Source organism: Capricornis sumatraensis, chromosome 2 (genome assembly GCF_032405125.1).
Source record: "Capricornis sumatraensis isolate serow.1 chromosome 2, serow.2, whole genome shotgun sequence".
NCBI classification, from domain to species: domain Eukaryota; kingdom Metazoa; phylum Chordata; class Mammalia; order Artiodactyla; family Bovidae; genus Capricornis; species Capricornis sumatraensis.
The window spans coordinates 136,057,782-136,071,693 of record NC_091070.1 but is presented as its reverse complement, the minus strand read 5'-3'; the positions used below and the strand labels follow the sequence as shown (position 1 = coordinate 136,071,693).

At 40.9% G+C, this 13,912-nt stretch overlaps 1 protein-coding gene across 1 annotated transcript in view; it reads right to left on the bottom strand.

The window, feature by feature from the left end:
• LOC138069452 (mitochondrial adenyl nucleotide antiporter SLC25A24-like) overlaps nt 1–8,637 on the bottom strand; it is a 100,789-nt gene extending 92,152 nt beyond the window's left edge. The window contains 3 exon segments of the mRNA XM_068960752.1: nt 3,285–3,372; nt 4,363–4,489; nt 8,614–8,637. Coding sequence (XP_068816853.1) covers nt 3,285–3,372; nt 4,363–4,489; nt 8,614–8,637 — 239 coding nt within the window.
• Nucleotides 8,638–13,912: the final 5,275 nt, after the last annotated feature.

Below are 13,912 nucleotides of genomic sequence, written 5' to 3'. Positions count from 1 at the left end.
AATATGACTACATTAAAACTGAAATTTTCTGCACAATGACAAAAACACAAAAAATGAATTTAGAGTAAGAAACAAGCTGGGAAAAGACATTTGCAGCACATATAACCATCATAGGATTAACATCCAGAATTTACGAAGGAACAGCTACAAACTATTAAGAAAATGATGACCAATTCAGCTTAAAAGTAGGCAAAAGACTTAAGTAATTCATAGGAAGCTAATATCCAAATGGCCAGCTAATACATTAAAAGATGTTCAGACTCACTAGCAATGAGGAATATAAGTAAATTAAATCAAATTATATTAAAACAACAAGACAATATTTCTGACCCATGGGTTTGGAAAATATTTAAATATTAGACGACTATAGTATCAAGTAATAGGAAGGAAATACATTTCTAGTAGAATACTAAATTGGTACAACCACTCTGGAGAAAAATTTGTAATATCTAATTAAAGGTCTGTATACCCTACAGTTAAGCAACTTGACTGCAAGTAATAAACAAGATGATGTATATGAGACTATTCATCCCAGCATTGTTTTGTACTAGTAACAAAACAAAATTTTTAAAAAAATTTTTTTCAGGTATCATATAGGAAGTCCAAATTTCAAAGGGGAAAGTGATCTGTGCATGTTTTTTTTAAAATATTTTTGCATATATTTACCATTTTATTGTGTGTATATATAGATGACCATATAGGAAATTGATATTTGTAATAGTGGATTTGTTAATACTTTTTATATAACATTACTATTTAAATTGCAAACAGATTTTTCTCAGGATTAGTTTGAAAAATAATCTGAATTGTCATCTTAACATCCATCTATAGGGAAGTGATTAGTTCTATTACTCAAATTCGTTTGCTCAGCATTGAAATGACTTAATAGAACCCTCGTGACCTGCTGCAAAAATTTTCCTCTAAAGAAAAGATTATGGTGGCAAATGACATTTATTTTATTTTGTTAAAATAGAAAAAAATATATGTACTATGTACTTTTGTGTAAACACTGAAAAATCTCTAGTCATCTCTAAGAATTAACTTGCAACTGTTTCTATAGTGCTGTTGTCTTGGGCAGTGGGCAGTTACATGACTTCGTGTTTGTTTCCTTTGCAGTCTTTTTTTTTTTTTTCTTCCTAATAGGGAAAAAAAAAAAAAAAAGGCCACCCGCATCTGGTCACATTCCAGTTGCAGTGAAACCTCGAGTTCCACAGACTGTGCATGCTGGCTCCTCTAACCCTGTGTGCTGCGTGTGCTTGTTTTTCTCATCTATTCTTTTTTAAAATCATGCTTAACTACTGTGGGAGAGAATAACTGTAAATAGCTTTAATTAAATCATACTTATAAAAAACTATTTTCTTAAACTCCAAAAAAAAAAAAATCTAAATTCTATCAGGATAATTCATAAGTAAATTGAATCATATACATTAAATAGAAGCTGTACACTGACTAAAATGATTGATGCTATATACATCAACATCAACAAATCTCTAAAATATAATATTTAGTAAAAGTGATTGTAAAAATATGCAGCATGCCACCATTTAAATAATGTCTTAAAATATGAGAAGCAGTATCATCCTTTAAGGATATGTAGGTAGTAAACATAGAGATAAAAATGTGTATGGGGATGATAAGTTCAGGATAGTAGTTACTTCTGGCAGAAAAGAAGGAAATGGGTTTAAAGACACTGAAAACTTCAGCTGTCTGTAATGTTTTATTTATTTGAAAAATCTGAACCAAATATGGCAAAATGTTAAATATGACAAACCCAGTGATGGTATGGTTGTTTGTGATAAAATTCTCTATTGGTCTGTATGTTTCTTGAATGAAACAGTTCATAACAAGTTAGCTTTATCTCAGGAATGTTTAATGTCAGATCTACTACTATAGTACATTAAATAAATAAGTCAAGTGAACGGTTTCCCTGGTGGCTCAGTGGTAAAGAATCCACCTGCCAATGCAAGAGACACAGGTTTGATCCCTGATCCAGGAAGATCCTACATACCTGGGAGCAACTAAGCCTGTGCACCACAACTGAGCCTGTGCGCCACAACTAAGCCTGTGCTGTAGAGCCCAGGAGCCACAACTGCTGAGCCTGAGCACTTTAGAGCCCATGCTCCGAACAAGAGAAGCCACAGCAATGAGAAGCCTGCGCGCGGCAACTAGAGAGTAGCCCGTGCTCACCACAAATAGAGAAGCCCATGCAGCAACAAAGACCCAGCACAGCCAAAAGTAAGTAAGTTTTTTAAAAATAGGTTAAGTGAAAAAACCGGTATAGTTGACAAAATTCAGCTCTCTTTCCTAGTAGAGATACTTTTCTTCAGTGTTTTCTTGTGTCCCTATCATAACTTTCGCCACTCTGCAACTCAGCTCCCCTCAGCCCCATAGACTATTAGCTCTGCAAGGATGGGCACCAGGACCATATCGTTTATACCACTGAATCTTCACTGGCTACTGTAAGTGTCGCAAAAAGCATCAATCAATATCTGATTGATAGGTGACTTGATTGAGTGGATGCTTGATGGACTGATTAATAGCATAAAGCATATGATCTTACAAAAAATATATATGAATAAATATAAAATAAATATAAAATTTTATCAACGGATTAATATTGCAGAGGTGGATTATGGTGACCTTGAGCAAGTTACTTAACCTCAGTAAAACAAGGAAAATAATAGCCTTTGCCTCTAAAGTCTTAAGAGACTTAAAGCAGATAATATATCATATAGAACAGTGATAGCAAACAGATGATTATGAGCCATTATTCATGTTTTCATAAAATTTCCATAGTTTTCACTTTAATAATGAAAAAGCTGTTTGTGTTTTTTGTTTGCTTGTGGGGTTTTTGGTTTTTTGTTTGTTTTGGTTTTGGTTTTTTGGCTACACTGTACAGCATGAGGGATCTTAGTTCCCCAACCAGAGATTGAACCCACAACCCCTGCAGTGAAAGCACAGAGTCCTAACCACTGGACTGCAAAGGAAGTCCCAAAAAGGTTTTAAAGAAAGAAAGAAAGTGAAGTCGCTCAGTCGTGTCTGACTCTTTGTGACCCCATGGAATATAGCCCAACCAGACTCCTCCATCCATGGGATTTTCCAGGCAAGAATACTAGAATGGGTTGCCATTTCCTTCTCCAGGGGATCTTCCTGACCCAGGAATTGAACCCAGGTCTCCCGCATTGCAGGCAGACTCTTTACTGTCTAAGTCACGAGGGAAGCCCAAAAGGTTTTAAAGTAAATAAAAATTAATTTTAAAATGTATATAATATGTAAGGGCTGACCTCTCAAGAATCTTCAATGCCTCTTTTTCAGAAATATGTATACCTATTAAGTTGAGACTATTGATAATTTCTGAAGGATCAATCACTCCTTTAAAGGAATAAAGAAAATGAGCATCAACTGGAAGGTTTGAAAATATGCAGAGGCAAACAGTAACGCAGTATTCAGCACATTATCACAACATGCCATAAAACATCAACATCCCAATTACTTTTTCTACTTGCCAAGACAAAGAGACTGGAAAGTCCATATGACATTTCTTATATTAATAAATAAAAAGTTTATCTCCAATATTGCTTAAATAAGTCATTCTTGTCTCTTCTTTCCCTCAGCCTACTACACATTCAACCACCAAATGTGGTCTGTTCTGTGCCTAAGTGTTTCCCAAGTCATTTATTCCCATCAACCCAGTCCCACAGTAGCTCAAAATGCCAGTCCACGCTCTACACAAATATGATGGGGTTACTACCCCCACTACTGAAAACTCTTCAGAGGCTTCTCACCTCATTCCCCTTTATGATCAAGTCCAGAAACCTTTCCAGACCCCAAGGCTCTCCATGATCCTACCTGTGCCAGCCTCCCAGCCTCATCTCTGACACTTCCCCTTGCTCTCAGCTTCACCCTCACTGGTCTTCCTCTAGTTCCTCAGACATGACCTACTGCCCCTAGGTGACCACAGCCTCCCAACAAGCTATTTCCTCTGCCTGGACCACTCTTCCCTACTCTTCACTAAGGTAACTTCTACTGATCTTTCCAGACTCAGCTTAACCACCATTGCCACATGGAGCTTCATGTAAAAACCTTACCAAAATGAAATAAATATTTCTCAGATCTTTAGCTAAAAAGCATATTACTCAAAGGGTATAACCTTTTTGTTGGTGGTTTTCTTTTTGAAAGGTAGTATGTAAATAAAAGCAACATCATTTAAAACTATTTCTTAAAAGTAATAATAAAACAAATGACAGAATTAAATAAATGAGTTTTCAATAACCTTTCAGAGAAGCCAAACACCTAAAAATAAACCTTTACTAAAGCACAATTAATTTTTGGATAAAATTACTAGTTGTATTAAAAACAAACCATCATTATTTGTGTCCAAACTCTTAAAAGTCAATTTCATGTTTATCTCATTATCTTTTATGTACTGCATAAATGTGCCAAGGTCCAGCAGATTATGCTCATTATCAACCACAGATTTTAAAATTATCTACAAAAAAGAAAAAATGATATTAGAGATACATTCACACAAGGTAGATAACAAATTACAGCATTTAAATATTTATATATTTATCACATGTAAATCAATCTGCCACAAATTACCAGTGCCTTATTTTTAGAGCAAAATTTCTAACACTGGAAACATAGAATCTTTGAGTACTGGAATTTTAAAGAACTTTAGCAATTGACTACTCTTCTATTCAACAGCCATGCATGTATTCATTCACTCAATAAATATGTAAGGAACTAAACGCCTGAGAAACAGAAATCAGTCAGCAATAATCCCAGTGCTCCAGAAGCTTACAGGCTAATAGGGAAGACACCAAAATCACAATGGAAGAAAATGATCAAGCATCAGAGGGTAATAAAGATGTGAGTGATCTGAAGAAGGGACAGAGATAGAAGGGACTCAAATATTTTTAAAATGAATAGCAAAAGGTGAGCAAACAAAGAAACAAAGGTATGAGAAATGTAGCAAAGATCACCAGCCATCCACCAAAATTCCTCATTGCCTTCTTTGGACATGTGGCTAGATTACACTTCCCAGTCTCCCTTGCAGTTAAGCATGGTCCTGTGACCAAGATCTCTCCAACAAAATCCAAGTGAAAGTAATGTGTGCCACTTCTAGGCCTAGCTAATAAAATCCTCTCACATGTCTTCCCCTATGCTCATTCCTTTCACCAGCTAAATGCAGATGGTGATGAGACCCTTGAACAGAACATAGTCACAAGAGAGAAAGAACCTGGATCCCTGCATATCTGCAAGTTGGAGAACTGTCCCACCAAACACAACACCCTTCAGGAAATCAGGAAACCTTCAATACCATACTAAGAGGTTTACACTTTTCCCACCAACATTGTCCACCCCTGAAGAGGAGGGTTATGAACTAATGAGATGTACTTTCAGAAATGTCACATGATGGCAGTGTGGAAGAAGTGATGCTGAGAGGTAAGGCAGGAAGACTGGTTATAAGTCTGTTACAGTAACAGGTGAGAGATAAGGGCAGGAAGACTGGTTATAAGACTGTTACGGTAACAGGTGAGAGACAGTACAGTCATCATAATGGCCCTATGAGACAGGCACTAATAAGATCCCTATTTTACAGCTCAGGACACATTATGAGAAGGCCAGAAATCTGAGGACACTGATGCCAGTTCACCTCTGCTTCCTCAGTGAAGTAAAGGGCACGGTCAGCTGGAAGGGAGGAGCAAGGAGCTTGTGGTTGGGATAGGCAGGGTTTCTCAACTCTGCCACGACTGACATTTGAGACCAGATAACTTTGTTGTCCTGTGCATTACAGCATGTTTAGCATCATCTCTCACTACATCCATAAGGATCATGAACTCCTTATTGCCAAATACAGGCTTAAACTGAAGAAAGTAGGGAAAACCACTAGACCATTCAGGTATGACCTAAATCAAATCCCTTATGACTATACAGTGGAAGTGACAAATAGATTTAAGGGACTAGATCTGATAGACAGAGTGCCTGATGAACTATGGACAGAAGTTCATGACATTGTACAGGAGATAGGAATCAAGACCACCCCCCAAGAAAAAGAAATGCAAAAAAGCAAAATGGCTGTCTGAGGAGGCCTTACAAATAGCTGTGAAAAGAAGAGAAGCGAAAAGCAAATTCATACCCATTTGAATGCAGAGTACCAAAGAATAGCAAGGAGAGATAAGAAAGCCTTCCTCAGCAATCAATGCAAAGAAATAGAGGAAAATAATAGAATGGGAAAGACTGGAGATCTCTTCAAGAAAATTAGAGATACCAAGAGAACATTTCATGCAAAGGCGGGCACAATAAAGGACAGAAACAGTATGGACCTAACAGAGCAGAAGATATTAAGAAGAGGTGGCAAGATACACGGAAGAACTGTAAAAAAAGATCTTCATGACCCAGATAATCATGATGGTGTGATCACTCACACTCACCTAGAGCCAGACATCCTGGAATGTGAAGTCAAGTGGGCCTTAGGAAGCATCACTAAGAACAAAGTTTGCGGAGGTGATGGAATTCCAGTTGAACTATTTCAAATCCTGAAAGATGATGCTGTGAAAGTGCTGCACTCAATCTGTCAGCAAATTTGGAAAACTCAGCACTGGCCACAGGACTGGAAAAGGTCAGTTTTCATTCCAATCCCAAAGAAAGGCAATGCCAAAGAATGCTCAAACTACCGCACAATTGCACTCATCTAACACGCTAGTAAAGTAATGCTCAAAATTCTCCAAGCCAGGCTTCAGCAGTATGTGAACAGTGAAATTCCAGATGTTCAAGCGGGTATTAGAAAAGGCAGAGGAACCAGAAATCAAATTGCCAACATCTACTGGATCATCGAAAAAGCAAGAGAGTTCCAAAAAAACATCTATCTCTGCTTTATTGACTATGCCTGCTTCATTGACTATTTGACTGTGTGGATCACAATAAACTCTGGAAAATTCTGAAAGAGATGGGAATACCAGACCACCTGACATGCCTCTTAAGAAACCTGTATGCAGGTCAGGAAGCAACAGTTATAACTGGACATGGAACAACAGACTGGTTCCAAATAGGTAAAGGAGTACGTCAAGGCTGTATATCGTCACCCTGCTTGTTTAACTTATATGCAGAATACATCATGAGAAACGCTAAGCTGGAGGAAGCACAAGCTGGAATCAAGATTGCTAGGAGAAATATCAATAATCTCATATATGCAGATGACACCACCCTTATGGCAGAAAGTGAAGAACTAAAGAGCCTCTTGATGAAAGCTAAAGAGGAGAGTGAAAAAGTTGGCTTAAAGCTCAGCATTCAGAAAACTAAGATCATGGCATCCAGTCCCATCACTTCACGGCAAATAGATGGGGAAACAGTGGAAACAGTGCCTGACTTTATTTTTCTGGGCTCGAAAATCACTGCAGGTGGTGATTGTAGCCATGAAATTAAAAGACGCTTACTCCTTGGAAGGAAAGTTATGACCAACCTAGACAGCATATTAAAAAGCAGAGACATTACTTTGTCAACAAAGGTCCGTCTAGTCAAAGTGATGGTTTTTCCAGTGGTCATGTATGGATGTGAGAACTGAACTATAAAGAAAGCTGAGCTCAGAAGAATTGATGCTTTTGAACTGTGGTGTTGGAGAATACTCTTGAGAGTCCCTTGGACTGCAAGGCGATCTAACCAGTCTATTCTAAAGGAGATCAGTTCTGGGTGTTCATTGGAAGGACTGATGTTGAAGCTGAAACTCTAATACTTTGGCCACCTGATGGAAGAGCTGACTCATTTGAAAAGACCCTGATGCTGGGAAAGATTGAGGGCAGGAGGAGAAGGGGACAACAGAGGATGAGATGGTTGGATGGCATCACCAACTCAACGGACATAGGTTTGGGTGGACTCTGGGAGCTGGTGATGGACAGGGAGGCCTGGCATGCTATGGTTCATGGGGTCACAGAGTTGGACACGACTGAGCAACTGAACTGACTGACTGACTCATTCACTCACTACATCCTTCACATCACACACATACATCTCCCAGTGTCACAACCATCCAAAATGTCATGTCTCTGAGGGACAAAATCACCCCTAGTTGAGAACCACTGGGATAAATGGATAGAAGATAAAATTGACAGGCTGCTAAAGCAGAAGACCCAGCTCTTGCCTGAGAAGAGAGATGGAATAACAAGATTCTGGGGCTGCATTCTGAAGGAAAGCATAACTTCATCAGCTTGTTTGATGATTCTGTGTAACACAAAGTGAGTGCAACAAAAAGCCTTGGACACACAGAATCCAGTGAAAGCAATATATGTTATATAAAATTAGGACTGGAATCTGTGGTTGGTTGGGCCTTAGGGATCAAACCATCAGTTTCCATAAACAAAAATGTTAGATAGCATTAATCCATCCCCCATTTCTCTGGTATACACTACATAAATCCTAAGAACTATGGTGTATAAACTATGTGTTACTGTGCTGACGGTATGGTTTTTCTAGATTCAGTGTTCTCTGCTCTCACATCCATCATTCAATTCAAGCCTACCAGATGGAAACTTATTAAATACTATTTCCCATAATTCAATGTAATTCAGTCACCTCATAAGGAAAATATTTCTATAAAGCCTGGTGTACTGTCACCTTTTCAAACTCATGTGCACACATGTTCCCATGGTGCTGCTGAAGCCACTAGTCTCTTAGAGAAGATTTAAGTAAAACAAAGACTTTATTTTTACTGTAAGTCAGCTAGTTAAACATACAGTTGTGGAAATGAGGACCCTCTGAGAATACAGTAGTGAGTATTGATATTGTCACGTGTTGAGCTTAAGGATAACTCTACGGTGTAAGGTATAGAGCAGTACAGCACCTTCTACTGCTAAGTCACTTCAGTCGTGTCCAACTCTGTGCGACCCCATAGACGGGAGCCCACCAGGCTCCCCCGTCTCTGGGATTCTCCAGGCAAGAACACTGGAGTGGGTTGCCATTTCCTTCTCCAATGCAGGAAAGTGAAAAGTCAAAGTGAAGTCGCTCAGTTGTGTCCGACCCTCAGCGACCCCATGGACTGCAGTCTTCCAGGCTCCTCCGTCCATGGGATTTTCCAGGCAAGAGTACTGGAGTGGGTTGCCATTGCCTTCTCCGACAGCGACTTCTAAACGGACAGGTATTGGTTTTAACTGGGGTTTCCCAGGTGGCTCAGCGTAAAGCATCTGCCTGCCAATGAAGGAGTGGCAAAGCATGTGGGTTCAATCCCTGGATCTGGAGGATCCTCTGGAGAAGGAAATGGCAACCCACTCCAGTATTCTGAGTAGCAAGTGCACACACAGGGAATTCCCAAAGGTGTTAGCGGGGAGGCCTTCAGTGCCAGCCCCACTACCCAAGCTATGAGACGCCCTTGGGTAGAGCTCAGGAGGGGCCATCAAGACAGACTCTTGGAGTTTCCAAGAACGAAACGAATTTGCGCTCAGGCCCAGGCCGTCGGCTTCCTCCAGGGGTTCCCTTAACCTGTAGGAATGCCTAGCAAACCTTTTGTGTTTTGATGGCTTGGACCCTATTTTTAGGTAAGACTGCTACATGTTTCACCGGAGCAGCTCACTTATAGGACAGAAACGTGTGGAAAAGTGTTCCACCAGCGGGCGGTCTCTGGTGAAGCAGCTCACACCAAAAAACGTCTGGGGACTGGGCCCCAAAGAGATGAGGGGGTCTTCTCCGCCCCCACCCCTATATCACCCCTGCAGAACCTCCCGCCCCGCAAGCTCCCTGAGGCCTGAATGCACCAAAGCCCACCTCCTCCTCCCCGCCCGGAGGGAAGCCCAGGGCCTCCAGTCCTTCCTGCAGTTCCACGATGTCCACCATCCCGTCCCCGCGGCGGCCCAGCTTCTGGAAGAGCTCTTCGAAAAGGCTGTCGAACTCGTGTTCCTGGCCAGCCACGGTGGGCGGCAGGAAGCCTCCTCTGCCGCGCAGCATGGTCACGCAGCACCAAGGGAACCCCGAGAAGTGAGAAAGCCCCATCCGCAGGCCGAGCCGGGAGCCTCCGAGGAGGCGGCCCTGCGAGCGGTGTAGCAACTGCCCCTGGAACGCGTGGTCCGACGCCTCTGGGTTCCGCGCTAGCGGACGAGGAATGTCCCCTTGGTTCCGGGTTTGCTTCTGCCAGTCTTCTTCTTTTTTTTTTTTTTAATGCGGTTAATGTTTGGCTGGGGATTCCCAGACAGCACAGTCTTAATTCAGACTTTAAAGTGACTGAGGGTAGTCCAGGGTTGTGAATTTCTAGGGGAGCTTTTTTTTTTTTTTTTTCAGTTTTGTTCTCAGAGCCGAGGTTGATGGAGATCAGCCTCCGTGAAGCTACCCTGGGTCTATTCTCTCTCTTCCTTTTTCTAGGCCAAAGCTTCATCTCCCATTCCCATGGAGTTGTTGAAATCCACACCTCTTAGTAACCAAGGGAGAAAATATGAGGACTTCTTTTTATATTTATAAGAAGGGGGAAATAAGCTTTCTAATATCTAACATGAACTGACAATTGCACATGTATACAATATTTAAGTAAGTATACCAAAAATGACAGTGATTGAACAAAGAAATTTATCTAGTGTAATGGAAGCCATCACCCAGTCAATGGGCCAGTGAGCTAGTTGAAGGGCTGGCAAGAAAATCAGCAGCAGTGATTTTCAGCAAAGAAAGCCATCAGGAGCACTGCTCAAACCGAAAGAACAGAGAAGACACAGCAGTGGAACAATGGAGACCAGCACTGAACACATACAGGAGACTAACCAATGCCAACCAGTGTGCTGTCAGAATCTGCGCAGGCCGTTTGTCCCTCAGTCTCAATGCTGCAGATTCACAAGTAAGCAACATCCCTCCCTCTGATCCCCAGATGCACTCCAGTTCAGTTCAGTTCAATCGCTCAGTCATGTCCAACTCTTTGCGACCCCATGAATCTCAACATGCCAGGCCTCCCTATCCATCACCAACTCCCGGAGTTCACTCATATTCACGTCCATCGAGTCAGTGATGCCATCCAGCCATCTCTCTTAGGGGAAGAATTAGTGAATACTTCTTGCCTGGAGAATCCCATGGACAGAGGAGCCTGGTAGGCTACAGTCCACGGGGTCGCAGAGTCTGACAGGACTGAGCGACTTCACTTTCACTTTTCACTTTCATCCAAAAGGAGGTAGACACTATCTAAAGCAGAGTCCCCAGCCTCCAGGATCTAATGCCTGAAGAGCTGAGGTGGGGCTGATGTAATAATCGTAGAAATAAAGTCCACAATAAATGTAATGCATTTGAATCACCCAGAAACCATCCCCCAGCCCCAGTCCAGGAGAAAAAGTCTTCCACAAAACTCGTCCCTGGTGCCAAAAAGGTTGGAGACCACTGATCTAAAGGGGCTAATTCTGAGTCTAAGCTTTAAAAGAAATTAGATATTTGGTTAACTTTTCACCCCATTATCTAACAGATAGGGTCAGGAAAAAGACCAGTTTAGGCAAATAAAGTGCATTTTCTGTACATATCTGTATTTAATATGAGCTGAGATGTAGAAGTCTTTATCCCATTAGTAGGGCTTCCCTGGTGGCTCAGCTAGTTAAGAATCCTCCTGCAATGCGGGAGACCTGGGTTTGATCCCCTGGGATTAGTGCCCTTATAAAAAAGATCATGGAGAGATCCCTTGCTACTTCCTCCCTGTGAGGACCTAGAAGACAGCATGTACAAGCCAGGAATTAGGCCCTCACCAGACACTGAATCTGCCAGTACCTTGATCTGAGACTTTCCAGCTTGGTTTATAAGACACCCAGTCTATGACCTTCTGTTACAGCAGCACTCCTGGGCTGAGACAGTACCAAAACAGTACCAAAGCAGAGAGCTGCTACTGAAAAACTGAATAAAATTAAAAGCTGGGACTGAAAAATATCTTTCAGATTTGGCAAGAAATGTACCAGCATTTTTAATAAATTGGAGAGGCACAAACCAGATTGGGGAGAGTTAGAGACTAGATGGATGGATCTTTACCTCATGCATGTATGGGTGCTCAGTCGCTTCAGGGTGTCTGACTCTTGTGACTCTGTGGACTGTAGCCCACCAGGCTTCTCTGTCCATGGGATTCTCCAGGCAAGAATACTGGAGTGGGTTGCCATGCCTTCCTCCAGGAGAACTTCACAATCCAGGGATCAAACCCATGTCTCTTATGTCTCCGGCACTGGCAGGTGGGTTCTCTACCACTAGCACCTCATCATAATATGCACAAAAATAAATTCCAGGTGAATTGGATGCAAAGTTAAAGTGTGAAACCTGAAAATATTATGAAGAAAATCTGGAAGAATATCTTTGTGATCTCAGTGTAGAAAAGGAGTTCCAAAACAAGACATAAAAAGTATAAGCCATAAAGCACAAATTTGACAAAATTGAAAACATCTGTGCATGAGAATTCATCACTTAAAATGGTGAAAAAAAACGAATTACAGAAAATACAAGCTTACAAACAACAAAAAATAGTATTCAGAGTATGTAAGGAAGCCTATAAATTGATATGAAGAAGACAGTCTAATAAATGAACAAATAAAATGAACAGGGAATCACACTGAGACCTACAATCTAGTAATATTTTCATCTTGCCGGTGTCCTCACCCCATTGTGTCATTCCTTTCTTACTTCCACTTAAATTCGATAATCTATTGTCTTGGTCAATACCTTTTATATCCCTTTAAATTTTTGGTCCCTTTTCCACTGCCTTACTCATTTGGCAAAGCTATAACCTTGAGTGAATTCAGCTCTCCATGTTGCCTGCAGCTTCATCCCTTATCTGTGGCTGACTACAGCTGTAGATGCCCTTCCTCCTGTGCAGCAACAACAATAACAAACAGTGCAAGTTCTGCTGAGTTTGTAGACACAATGATGGAAAGAAGATGGGGACCCAGGCTCTTTGAAGAATGACTTCCGCTTCTTCAATGAATGAAGGAAGGAATGGTGAAAATGAGGATGTTAAGATATAAGAGAAATATACAACTTGATGGCTATAGTTAATACTGCTGTATTGGTTCATTTGAAAGATTCCAGGAAGTCCCATCACAGGGAAAGAAAATTGTGTTGTTTTCTTCTTTTTCTTTCTGTTTTTTTTTTAAATCCATGAGATGGTGGATGTTAACTAAACTTAGTATGGTAATCATTTCACAATAAATGAAAGTTAAGTCAGTATGTTTGTACACCTTAATTTTATGCAGTTATAAGCCAATTATACTGGTTCCAAATAGGAAAAGGAGTACGTCACGGCTGTATATTGTCACCCTGCTTATTTAACTTATATGCAGAGTACATCATGAGAAACACTGGACTGGAAGAAACACAAGCTGGAATCAAGATTGCCGGGAAAAATAACAATCACCTCAGATATGCAGATGACACCACCCTTATGGCAGAAAGTGAAGAAGAACTAAAAAGCCTCTTGATGAAAGTGAAAGAGGAGAGTGAAAAAGTTGGCTTAAAGCTCAACATTCAGAAAACGAAGATCATGGCATCCGGTCCCATCACTCCATGAGAAATAGATGGAGAAACAGTGGAAACAGCGTCAGACTTTATTTTTGGGGGCTCCAAAATCACTGCAGATGGTGCCTGCAGCCATGAAATTAAAAGACCCTTACTCTTTGGAAGAAAAGTTATGACCAACCTAGATAGCATATTCAAAAGCAGAGACATTACTTTGCCGACTAAGGTCCGTCTAGCCAAGGCTATGGTTTTTCCTGTGGTCATGTATGGATGTGAGAGTTGGACTGTGAAGAAGGCAGAGCACCGAAGAACTGATGCTTTTGAACTGCTTTTTGAGAAGACTCTTGAGAGTCCCTTGGACTGCAAGGAGATCCAACCAGTCCATTCTGAAGGAGATCAACCCTGGGATTTCTTTGAAAGGAATGATGCTAAAGCTGAAACTCCAGGACTTTGGCCACCTCATGTGAAG